Below are 13,431 nucleotides of genomic sequence, written 5' to 3'. Positions count from 1 at the left end.
GAAATGTTTACTAGTCTAGTACATGAAAAGTCGAAAAGGATCTTTCCTAAAAGTACTTCTTTGTTTCCCACAGCCCGCCATGGGCATATAAGTTTAGTAATTTTTAAGGAATGTTTGAGAAGGTTGTTTCAGATCAAACATGAGGGTTCTGTAGTTTTCTGGGTCAAATGAAACAATAAAAGACTATGATTATGTTCTGTGACTGCACGTGTGCACGTGCTTGTGTGTGTGTGTGTGTGTGTGTGTGTGTGTGTGTGTGTTCTTTTTCTCATATTCAAAAGCTATAGCACCATTGATGTTTGAATCCCAGAAAGTAATTTTTAAGACTTATTCTTACTCCATTGTCAGGATAACGAAAAGTGCATCAGAGACCTTTAAACCATGTGAGCTGAAAGACTCATAGCAGAAATGATCAGCCGCCCACCCACGCCCTAACCAACACACAAACAAAACACAAAAGGAAAAAAAGACCCGAGCCAGCGTTTTTTTTTTTTTTTTGCTTCTTTGTTTTATACAAGTTCTTTTTTTCTTTTTTCTTTTTTTTCCTTTTTTTCTTTATTAACTTGAGTATTTCTTATTTACATTTCGAATGTTATTCCCTTTCCCGGTTTCCCAGCCAACATCCCCCTAACCCCTCCCCCTCCCCTTCTGTATGGGTGTTCCCCTCCCCATCCTCCCTCCATTACTGCCCTCCCCCCAACAATCACGTTCACTGGGGGTTCAGTCTTGGCAGGACCAAGGGCTTCCCCTTCCACTGGTGCTCTTACTAGGCTATTCATTGCTACCTATGAGGTTGGAGCCCAGGGTCAGTCCATGTATAGTGTTTGGGTAGTGGCTTAGTCCCTGGGAGCTCTGGTTGGTTGGCATTAGTAGGCTGGCCTGACCTTGTCTGAGTACTCAGCCCACTGGTGACGGGCATTCAGGTGTGCAAGGCCATGCCTTGCTCTCAGTCAGTTCTCTCAGGCTACTTACACACCATTTGCTTTCTCACACTAGTCAAGAAAAACTCCCACCGCAGAAGTACGAATCTTCACGCAGCCTTTTTGCGTGCTCTTGACGTCATCAGTCTTAGCGTTAGAATGCAACTTTGGAAGAGAGTAGCTTACCATCTCATAATATCTGCAGTCCATCCTAATTTTGATGGGGAGTCTTATTCATCTGAAAACGGTATGGGAAACACGGCTTGTCAGACCTTCAAGGAAGGAATTCCAGAAATCCAGAAATCCAAGAAGAGATTCAGCTTTGGGGGCTGCAAAAGTCTTCCATGTAGTTTGATCTGTGAACAGATGATGTATTAGCATTGTTCAACAGTTTAAAGTATTAACTGTCAGGACAGGCGTAGAGGATGGCTCAGACAGTAAAGTACCAGATGTGCAAGCACAAGACCCTTCCACGCACATGTGATCCCAGGTCGAGGAAACAAGGTCACTAGGGCTTGCAGGACAGCCATTTAAGCCCTTCCCTGAGGTCCTGGTTCAGGGGGAGACCCTGCCTCAAGAAATCAGATGGGAGCCAATGAGGAAAACACCCTTGTTAACCTCTGTCCTCTATATGCATATACCTCCACACACATGTACATGCAAGAAAGTAGACACAACTCTAGTGGAAAAAGCTGCTGACTCTGTACCCGTTCCAGCTTACTTCTCAACTGTCATTCCCATGCTCTATAACACTGGTTCTCTTACTGGTCATCAGTAGCTGGAAATGCAGTTCACCGTGATTGCCAGTAGACCAAGGACTCCTGGGTGCCATGGTGGGACTTTACGCTGGTGTACCACAGTCTTTCAAGTCCCCCATTGAAAATGAATGTCAGGGTGACACAGGGTGAGGTAAAAGGTAGCGAGGCAGTGTTCTCTCAATCAGCAAAGAAAGCAGAGTAAATAATAATAAATAAAGCAGAGAAGACAAAGCACACTTGAAGAGAGGCAGATGTGGGCTTAGGAAAGAAACTGCCTGTATATAAAACCCATGGTGGACCAGTGTCTGGTGCGTATAAAGAACCACAAGACGTTCAAAGGCAGAGTACGGACCAGTTCGAAAACGGATGTTATGATGAGGCAAATATACAAGGACAGTGACAGTTACAGCTGCCGATAAAGAGAAAAATGACCTCCTGAAGATGCCTAGCGGTCTGACCACTCTGGAAAACACGTGAGCTGTTTATTAGCAGAACACGCACGCAGCTAATCATGTAACTCGGCACTAAAGTTTCTCATGCAGAAATGGAAACTCAGTTTGCACTGTAACCTGGCCTAAGATTTGTTCATAATCCCCTTTTAGAATCCCCATTTAGAAATAGGGCCCGGGAATGTCCTTCAGTGTTCTGTGGAATCCTGTCTAGAAAGGTATTGAGGTGAAGCAACACATAGAATCTAGATGGCCTTGGAGAGCGGAATGAATGGTAAAAGCTACTCTCAACCGTTTGTCTGCCATCTGACTCCATGTATATAGGATCTTGAAATTAAGTTACAGAATGAAGTAGATGCAAAGTCCCTAAGACTTAGGGCAGAGCCCAGGGTGAGAGAGGAGCTATTGCCAGTGTAGAATGGTGACAAGGCAGGACTTGGTGGGGGATGGTGGGGGATGGTGGGGGTATCTTGACTGCTTCTATGCCTATAGCCTGGATGTTTTTCAAGGTGTTAACATCAGGGACAAGAAAGTCCTGAGAACTGTGAGGTCTCTGCAGTGTTTCTTATACCTCCTTGTTTGTGTGTATCCCATGTTATAAACTGAATTTAAAATGCATAAGAAGGGTTGGGGATTTAGCTCAGTGGTAGAGCGCTTGCCTAGCAAGTGCAAGGCCCTGGGTTCGGTCCCCAGCTCCGGAAAAAAAAAAAAGAAAAAAAGAAAAAAATGCGTAAGAAAACTTTTACAACTTACTAAATGCACTTGTCTTTGCCTCCCAATGCTAAACCTGCTGCCCTTAAATTAAGAACAGGAGAACAAAGGAGAAACAAATAAAACAGAAAACCACTGCTGTAGAGCTTGTGGCTGTACACGGAATGATTTTCACCGTACAGAATACTAGAAAGAATTCTTTTAAATGGCACTAGCTTGGGTCAGTGGTGATCTCTGAGGCTCACTGTGTTTGAGCTTGGTCTCTACTTGAAGTCCCTAACTAACCATGTTACAGAAATCCGTTTTATTAGTAGCAGGTTAAGGATGGACATTTAAACACAGCCTTGACAATTAGAGTAATCTGCTTTCCTTTAAACATTGACTAGTAAACAACGGTAGGCAGGTAATACTGGGAGGTGGTGTTTATGTGTGGGCCTCACTCGTAGCACCCAACACTTACCAAGACTGTAACAGTGCCAGTCTCATGATTAGACTGAAAATGAGTAACAGTGAAATAGTGATTGGAGTAAATGATATCTTTAGATAATTATGAGGCTTAAAATGGGCCATAAATCCGTAATGGCTCATTTTCATGATGGGTGGTTTGTTGCCAACATCTGCAGTGGATGCTAGAGCATAATTAGAACTCTGAAAATGGTGTCCGTTTCCTCCAATAAGGTCATAAACTGTGTAAGAGTCTCTTTTTTTTTTTTTTTGCTGTGATCAAACACTGACCAGCAGTAAGTCAGAGGAGGAATGGACTTTTTGACTTCTACTTCTAGATCACAGTTCATCACTGAGTGAAGTCTAGGTCAGAACTCACAGGTAGAAAGTCTAAAGGAACACTGCTTGCACAGTCATGCTCATTCTGTACAGTTTAGGACCACCTGGCCAGGGAATGGTGCCGCCCATAGTGGTCCGGGTCTCCCTACACGAATAAAAAACGAGACAGCTCTTTCCCCCCAAATGCCCACAGGCCATCATGATCTAAACAGTCTCTCTACTGAGACTCAGTTGATGCTGGGCTTTCATCAAGTCAACAGTTGAAGCTAACTAGGGCAGACTGCAGGAAGGCAGACCTCATGCAGGGAAGAACGTGAGAGGAAATGAAAAATAAGTTGCTACTGTATCAGGAAATTGTGAAATTTGAGAAGTCTGAGCTCTGATGCCAGGAGAGAGGAGGATCACAGAAAGCCAGGAAGACAAAGGCTGAGGGACCACTAGCAGTCCTAGAGGGACAAGACATGTGATATGTATCAGAAACAAGCTGCTGGGCAGGCAGACACCCAGGCGAATGCTAGCACATGTAAATATGAGGCTTATGCAGGCATGTACACACACACCAGCACGCAGCTTACAGGTAGGCACTGGGACCTATACAGGGTCTGGTAAAGGCAAAAGATGGCTTGCCAGTGACCCCAAAGCCAGACAGTGTTGAAAATCTTTCTACAATGATTACATAACAGACTACATAATTGCTTACTTTTTTGGCTTCTCTAAACATCTAGTGTCAGTCAATTTCTGCTGACTCATAGGCCATCTTGGCTCAGGCCTGATTATCCATGTCAGTACCCTGATGTCTCAACATGGATGGGCCTCTAAGGCCTTCTGTCTCCTTAAGCTTCGTATGCGTCCTTGAGACATATTGAGCTGTATGTTGCATACAAGGTTCTTTATATTTTGAATATAAGATTGAAAGATCTCTATGGTGGTATATATTTTTAATTGTTTATATTTGCTAATAATCAAGGAAGGAAGATATACCTCAAATACTTCCCTCCTCTGGGTCCCCCCCTTACAGAGTCTCTTCCCCCATCCCCCCACCCTTTGCCTCTGAGAGGGTGAGGCCTAGGATAGGTATCTTATTGTGCACATTTTAAGATAGAATGAATTAAGATTCACATGTAACCAAAACAGACTTTCTAATAATACCACATGTAACTGTATTTTCAAATCTTGGCTGTTACTTCACCATTAGTATTTTTATTTTATTTTTAAGGAAGAGAGAGAGAGAGAGAGAGAGAGAGAGAGAGAGAGAGAGAGAGAATGTGTGTGTGTGTGTGTGAGAGAGAGAGAATGTGTGTGTGTGTGTGAGAGAGAGAGAGAGAAAGAGAGAGAGAGAGAGAGAGAGAGAGAGAGAAGGGAGGGAGGGAGGGAGGAGAAAGAGAGGGAGGGAGGAAAAGTGAGGGAGGGAAGGAGAGGGAAGGAGGGAGGGGAAAAGAGAGGGAGGGAACGAGGGAGAGAGGGAGAGAGGGAGAAAGGTGGGGGAGGAAGAGAGGTGTCTATGTGTGCTTGTGCACTCATGAATGTGAACTTTTGTGTGTAGGTGCTTGTGAGGGGTCAGAAGAGGGCATCAGATCCCCTGGAGTTATATACAGATGACTGTTGAGCTGTCCAATGTGAGTGCTAAAAACTGAACTTAGGTCCTCTGCAAGAACAGTACACACCCTTAATCACTGAGCTATTGCTCCAGTCTAAGTATTAATATTCTGGAGGAAGACTGTGTTATACACAACCCATGATTTAGAGATGCTTACTGATACAGCTGTATTTTTGTGTTTTATTATAGTATGGACCAGTGTTTACTGTCTTTGCTGTGGGAAAACGAATGACCTTTGTTACTGAAGAAGAAGGAATCAATGTGCTTCTAAAGTCTAAGCATGTAGATTTTGAATTAGCAGTACAACGCCCTCTCTACCACACAGGTAACTGATATTTTTAGATAGGTCCTTTGAGCTGTAGCGTTGAAACCCAAGAGTAATTTTAAGTAAGATCACATCCCTAGTCTTCTATCAAGAATAGTGATGGGTAATTGTTTTTAAAGTAGGGCTAGAGGGGGAGAAAAGTACTCATGATAAACTGGGTCATATTGGGCGTCTAAGATCTTCAGGTTTCATTTAGACATATGAATGAGTCAGACTTCCCTCAGTGGTGAATTTTAGAGACTGGACTCAGTGTATTACAGAACCTAGGTGTTAATAACCATGCACACAATGTTCCGCCGGCTTCAGCTCTTGGCTTGATTGTACTCTGCTTCTTCAGAGTAGACTTCCTCTGCTTAATCAACAAACCATCATTATGACCTCTCCTGATAGTGCCCAAAGAGTCAATAAGGCTATCTGGGTTGATGTCTCCCCTCTTCCAGCCTCCATCTGTCTTTGAGCCTGCTTGCTGTTACTGGAGAATTTGTTCCTGGTGTAGCTTTTTCTCCCCAGGGTGCAAGTTTCTGTGCATGTACCATGCATCCTTCCCAGAATATCTGCCCTGGCTTCTTCTTGCCCCAAAGGTAGTGTCCTTCTTCTGCCTGCATGCCTCCTTCTCTCCCTTCCCTTCCCTTCCCTTCCCTTCCCTTCCCTTCCCTTCCCTTCCCTTCCCTTCCCTTCCCTTCCCTTCCCTTCCCTTCCCTTCCTCTGTCTGTCTTTCTTTCTTTCTTTCTTTCTTTCTTTCTTTCTTTCTTTCTTTCTTTCTTTCTTTCTTTCTTTCTTTCTTTCAATCCTTTAATATTGTACCCGGTCATGCATTTCTTGGCATTAAGACAAAAATCTATTAAAGCCTCTGAGTGATTAAAAGTCTAGCTAATTTCTCCTTGAAAGCCAGGCTGAATTCACTGCTTTCTAGTGTTTGTTGGTAAGTGAGCTATGGAGCACCTGATTGGTGAACATACACGTTTTGAAGGCTAGTTGTCTATGTGCTAACACTTCTTCAGTGAAAGACACTAACTTACATGCTAGAGGAATATGGATCTTATCAGAGCGTCCTCCTGGGCCTCTTCTGTGGCCTCTCACGTTTGATCATTTCCGTTGAACAGATAAAATCTGTTCAAATTTACTCTTGAGCCAGCTTCTCATTCCTACCAAACATTCCACCACCATGATCAGAAGATCTCAATTTAATTCATACAAAATATAACCTGAGCATTGCAGGGTCATAAAATGCAAATTATTTAAAAGATGCTTTAAAGTCAATCAAAGTAGATAAACTAGATAAAAATGTTTTATAGAGTAGCCAACAACAGCAGCAGCAGCAGCAGCCGCAGCAGCAGCAGCCACAGCAGCAGCAACAACAACAACAACAAAATAAAAACCAAAACTCTAGACCCTGTCCTGACCTAACATCAAGTTGATATTGTAGAAGGAAGAGGAATACTTCTGTAAGGAAGTGTTTTAGAGTGAGGTCAGGGTCACTCTGTTGGAAGAAATATTCAAGAAGGGAATTGGAAGTGAGAAATTTGGGGATTTTGGTGTATGTGTAGAAAAATGGAGGTTTGGGTAGGGAGTAGTGAATGTAAGAGCATTCAGAATTCTGAGAATTTTAAGATACTCAGCATTTTCTTTTTCCTTTTTAAGGTTTATTCTTTCCTATATGGCATCCCAACCTCAGTCTCCCCTCCAATCCCAATCTACTCCTCCTCGATCCCTCCCCCAGAAAAGGGCAGACCTCCTAGGAGTATCAACCAATCATGGCATATCAAGACTAGGCACCTCTCTCCACATTAAGGTTGGAGAAGGAAACCAGTAGGAGGAAAAGCGTCTCCAAAGCAGGCAAGAGTTAGAGACAGCCCCCACTCCCACTGTTAGGAGTTCCATAAGAACACCAAGCTGCACAACCATGACATATATGCAGAGTGTAGGTCAGACCCATGTAGGCTCGTGGATTGTCCGTTCACTCTCTGTGAGCCCCATGAGCCCCAGGTTAGTTGATTCTATGGGTTTTCTTGTGGTATTCTTGACACCCTGGCTCCTACAATCTGCCTTCCTCCTCCTCAGCAGGATTCCCCAAGGTCTGCCCAGCATTTGGCTATGAGTCTCCACATCTGTTTCCTTTAGTTGCTGGAGAAGCTTCTCTGCAATCGGCACCAATCTATATATCATCAGGAATTATTTCATTGACTTTTAAATACATTTATTTATTTTATATCTTTTTAAAAATGTATGAGTACACCACATACACTCCTGCGTGCCAAAAGAGTCTGGCATGAGCTACCCTGTGGTTGCTGGGAATTGAACTCAGGACCTCTGGAAGAGCAGCCTATGCTCTTAAGCACTGAGCCATGTTATAACCCTGACCTTTTTTTTTTTTCTGTTTGTGCTTGTTCTATCTTAGAACTCTGGCTACTCATCCTCGGGTTCCTGGCCCTCCAGGCAATGTCATGGGTGGGCTTCCTCATGTGGCGTAGGTCTTGTGTTGGAGCATACCACTAGAGTTGACCACTAGAGTTGACCACTTCCACAATTTCTGCACCACCTTTACCCTGGCACATCGTTCAGGCAGGACAAATTGTAGGTTGATGGTTTTGGTGGTATCCCAGTTCCTCCACTGGAAGTCTTGTCTGGATACAGGAAATGTCTGGTTCAGGAGTCTTAATTAGGGTCATGCTCATAGAATCCTGGCAGTTTCCATTGCACTAGGTTTCTGCCTTGCCCTGAAATGCCCCCCAATTCCACTTTTCTCTCCCAGCACTCTCTCCCTCCATGCCCCCTCCCTGATCTCTCCTGTCCCAGTACCCATTCCCTACTGGCCCCCATCCCCAGTTCATCTTAGATATACCTTGAATGTAGATTTGGAGGAAGACGGAGTTAGAAAGATCAGTCCTCTCATTCACTCATAGATGACCTTGCACAGATTTAATGAGGATGCCGCCAGTGTCTGTAGCAGAGACATACAGATTATATGCCAGGAGGGATTGTTGCCTCTTTTGAAAACCTTTCCCTTTGTCTTTAGCATGGATCCCAAAGAATATTTTCTTCGCACTGCATGAAAAACTGTATGTCTTGATGAAAGGGAAGATGGGAACTTTCAACACACATCACTTTACTGGGCAGCTGACTGAAGAATTTCATGATCAACTGGAAGGTTTAGGCACTCATGGGACTATGGACCTGAATGACTTTGTACGGTAAACAGTAGTCCTTCTAATCTTCAGATAAAAACCTGGAACAAGCATGTTGGATTTCAAAATTCACCTGGTGGATTAATGTGCTCTAACTAGGACACTATGAGAATTTAAAAAAACATTTAAATTATAATTAATGGGCAATTAATTATAATTGAGCAGTCACAGTTGATGGTGAGCAAATCAGCCAGCAGTCATTTGACACATGAAAACTAATTTCTCCTTAGTGGTTGTAACAATTATATATTTACCATATAGAATTCTTGCTTGTAATTACCATGAATCCACAATTCACTGCTTATTGTGTTATTAGGATAGGAAGACTTGAGAGAACAGAGAAGATGGAATTAGAAGTGAGGGACCCAGGAGCTCTCTGTGAGACATAAGAAAGAACTCCAGGGAAAGTGAGTGTGGGCATCAGGGCCTTGGGGGTTTCTGAGAAAGAAAAGTGAGGGTGTAAGAGACAAGAGAGACAGGGAGGGGTGAAGCAGGGAGTTAGACATGTTAACAAACTCCCTGGAAAAGGTGAAGGTTGGATATGGGATCCATAAGAAACATTTTCTACATACGTAGCCATTCTCCATTTGTGTGAACATTCTCCACATGTGTAAATATTTTCACGTGTATAAAGGCACTCCACATGTACAGAACTTTTCCACATATATAAAAAAAAGTCCCCACATACATTCTCCATGTGCATAAAAAGTTCTCCACATGCACAATTCCCCCACATGCCTATCAAGTCTCCACATGAAAAACTGAATTATCAAAGCCCTTTCTCACTCCAGTAGAATCCCAAGACTTTAAGGTAGAGAGAATAAACTGGTAGGAGGATACAAACTCTCAAAGCCCCGCCCCATAGTGATGTACTTCCTGCAGCAAGACTCCACTTCCTAAGAAGTCCATAACCTTCCCAAGTTGTGCCACCAGTGAGATCAAGGCTTCAAGTACAGAAGCCTGGCCGATGACATCAACAGATATTTCAGTAGGTAATAGTTTGAATAATTTTGTGTGAAATTAGGTAATTGGTGATTACCTTTTTGCTAGTGTATTTACTGATTTACCCAAAGACAGTGGTATCCTAGTTGTTACTATTTTCTAAATATACTCCTGAATTCCAGCCAGCCACCCTATTTATGGATTTTTGTTCTGTATTTGTCTGAGCCTAAGATGCTTCCTTAGAATGGATTTTTAAATATTCGGGACTGGATAGAGGGCTCATGAGCTAAGAGCATACACGCTCTTCCCAAGGATCCAGGTTTGGTTCCCAGCACCTAGATCACACAGCTCACAATTGCCTATAACCAGCACCAAGGGGAACTGACCTACCTGATTTTCTGAGGCACCTGTATTCACATGCACATCTCTCTATATATGCTCAACGAAAAAGTGCCCATTAATTAGAATCCAAATGAGGGGTTTTTTTTAAGTCTCATAGTGGCCTAGTTAGAGTGCATTAATCTACCAGGTGAATTTTGAAATCCAGAGAAACATACACATATGTATACTTAAAAGCAGTTTCTTTTTTTTTTTAAAAGGACTTATAACTCTTAGCGTTTTCAGTCACCCTTGAAGCACAGCTTGACTTCCACCAGCAAATGTGAAAACCTGAGAATACCTTGCTCCCAAAACTGTGTCCTATGTCACATGACCCCGTGCTCAATTGTCATTTTAGGAAAAAACACAGCCTTTGTATCTAGAGCAGTGTTCTTAACCTATGTTGTGGTGACCCCCCCCCAGCCATAAAAATTACTTTGTTGCTACCTCATAGCTATAATTTCTCTACGGTTATGAATCATAACATAAACAGGATAGTTGAACATCCCAAAGGGGTCGCGACCCACAGGTTGAGAACCACTGATCGTAGCGCTTTTCCCATTGGCTGGGAAAAGCCAATAGGTTGACCTCCCGAATGTTCCTGTCTTTGCAGGTATCTACTTTATCCAGCCACACTCAATACTCTCTTTATGAAAGGGCTGTTTCTCACAGACAAGAGGAAGATCAAGGAGTTCTACCAGCATTTTAAAACCTATGATGAGGGCTTTGAGTATGGCTCCCAGCTGCCCGAATGGCTTCTGAGGTAAGGTGACCTTTTGTGATTGGTTCTTTCTTTCCAGCCACTCATTTATATTGTTCTCCCCTCCTCTGACGTATGTGTGCATAGGGGTGCCCTCCTTTGAGCATGGGTGTGGAGACCAGAGGAGGACATCGACTGTCCTGTTTTTCATCCTTGACTGTCGTTTTCTGAGATAGGGCCACTCACCAAACTCAGAACTCACCATTTTGGCTAGACGGGCTAGTGCCCGGCATTCCCCATCCCCATGCCGGCTTTTACATCATGCTGGGGATTTGAACCCAGGTCCTTAAGCTTGCATATCCAACCTTTTACTTTCGGAGCTGCCTTTCTAGCTTTCATTTCCCTTATTTATTTTCTACTTTATTTTTATTTTAACATAAATACATGTGTATATGATATACGTGTGGGGGTGGCTATACTGCACTTGCTGGAGTGCATGTGTGAGAGTCGGGGGAGGGGATGCTGGGCTTTGGTGCTTGCCTCCCGGCTTGGTCTAGACAGGGTCTAAATGTCTCAGCATTATTCAGGGTAGCTGGCCAGGCTGCTAGGGGTTCTGCTGTGTCCACCTCCCATCTCTCTGCAGTAATGCAAGGATTATACGTGAATGCTACCAGACAGCCAGGCTTTTGTAGGTTCTGGAGAAGCAAACTCCTCTGGTCCTCAATACTGTGTGGCAAGTGCTTTATCCACTAATTCCTCGTCCCAGTCATACTTCTTTCTCTGAAGGAGAATAGCATCGGCTGAGGTGGAAAGAGGCTGTTTCTCTGACTTCTCCTTTTTAATGGTGGTGGGGATGTGAGGAGGCGCAGCAGTGCACTGCGCACCCTAAGTGAGGTGCTGGTTTTGCGGGAGTGTACTGTCTCACCAGACTCTATAGCCTGCTTATTTTAGTGCACATGTGTGAAGGGAAGGAGGAACAAGAAGAAATATATTTCTTTCTCTCACTCTACTCTTTCTTTCCTCTTTCCTGTCTCCCTATCTTCCGTCTCCCTTCCTTCCTGAAAACAAGTGTGTATGTGAGAGACAGAGACAGAGACACAGAGAGAGACAGAGAGACAGAGACACACAGGGAGACACACAGAGACATACACACGGAGAGAGACAGAGACATGGAGTGACAGAGACACAGAGAGATACACAGAGAGACAGAGACAGAGAGAGACAGAGACACAGAGAGACAAAGACACAGAGAGAGACAGTCAGAGAGACAGAAACAGAGACAAAGACAGAGAGACAGAGACAGAGACAGAAACAGCAAGACAGAGACACACAGGGAGACACACAGAGACATACACAGGGAGAGACACAGAGGGACAGAGACATGGAGAGACAGAGACACAGAGAGAGATACACAGAGAGACAGAGATACACAGAGAGACAGAGACAGAGAGAGAGATACACAGGGAGACACTCAGATACATACACAGAGAGAGAAAGACAGAGACACAGGGAGAAAGAGACACAGAGAGACAAAGATATAGAGACACAGAGACATAGAGATACAGAGACACAGAGAGATACACACAGAGAGACAGGCAGAGAGAAGATGGCGTGATGAATGCATCTGAAGCCTCTCCAGTGTACAGTGTATACCATTACTGACTTGATTCAGTTTGAATCCTTACTAAGTCAGCCCCTCCTGTGTAAGGTCACATTAGGCCCGACCCAATGTATTTGGTACCATTGGCTCACAGAAACATTTGTAACTTGTTATGAAAAGTAACTGCATTTTAAAAAGTATTTGGTAATCACTCTATGTTTTATTCTATTTGGATAGTCAAGTCAAAGGTGACATGGACGGGTAACTTAAAAGCAATAAAAATTTATTTACCATAGTTTTGGAGGCTGTGATGTCCAACCTGGGGCTACCAGCAGGGTGGTCTCTAGAGAAGTTTTTTGTTTGTTTTTGTTTTTGGTGGCAGACTGTCAACTTCTGACTGTGTCTTCAGGATACGAGAGGCAATCGAGTGTTTTCTGGTGTTCTATAAAGGCACTAATCCCATTGATAAGGGGTTCACCCTATCATGAAATCACTGTGATCAACTCTGTGTTCCCTGGTACCATCACCAGAGTGTTGAGATTTTCAGCCTTTGATTTTGCTGAGGACTCAGATCACCTGCAGTAGGTGGTGGTAATAGCCAGAACAGGAATAAAATGATGGTTGTTCATGGACTTGGCTCAGCTTAGTCAGGATCTGACCTCTGTGCTGGACCTCCACCGTCTCTCCTGGGACAGGCACACTAAACATACACTAACCATTTTCTCCATTAACAGGAGTCCACTAGGAATCCCAGTAACTACTTACAAAGCCAGTGAAATGTATTGTCTTGCCTCCTAGTCATAACCTGTGGTCTCATAATTCAGGAAATTCTAACCGGAGGCCAAGAAGAAATTTGAGGGAATTATTCTACTCTCAGAGACCTTCTGACCATATATGTTCTGGCCTGTCACCCTAAACACCCTTGCAAGTCACTGCTTATATGATTTCTTTTCTTTATGCAGAAACTGGTCAAAATCCAAAAGATGGCTCTTGGCACTGTTTGAGAAAAATATTGGAGACATAAAAACTCATGGATCTGCAGGTCATTCCGAAGTAAGTATCCTCTTCCTTCACTAAGATGTA

At 43.5% G+C, this 13,431-nt stretch overlaps 1 protein-coding gene across 6 annotated transcripts in view; it reads left to right on the top strand.

Annotated features, from left to right (window-relative positions):
• Cyp39a1 (cytochrome P450, family 39, subfamily a, polypeptide 1) overlaps positions 1–13,431 on the top strand; it is an 82,045-nt gene that overhangs the window by 1,759 nt on the left and 66,855 nt on the right. For all 6 annotated transcript variants that reach the window (NM_001432635.1, NM_001432633.1, XM_087565114.1 and 3 more), the window contains 4 exon segments: positions 5,408–5,543; positions 8,560–8,734; positions 10,662–10,811; positions 13,311–13,401. In NM_001432635.1, the coding sequence (NP_001419564.1) occupies positions 5,408–5,543; positions 8,560–8,734; positions 10,662–10,811; positions 13,311–13,401 (552 nt within the window).

Source organism: Rattus norvegicus, chromosome 9, assembly GCF_021556685.1.
Source record: "Rattus norvegicus strain SHRSP/BbbUtx chromosome 9, alternate assembly SHRSP_T2T, whole genome shotgun sequence".
NCBI lineage: Eukaryota > Metazoa > Chordata > Mammalia > Rodentia > Muridae > Rattus > Rattus norvegicus.
The sequence above is the reverse complement of the archived record's forward strand: the minus strand, read 5'-3'. Positions and strand labels throughout refer to the sequence as shown.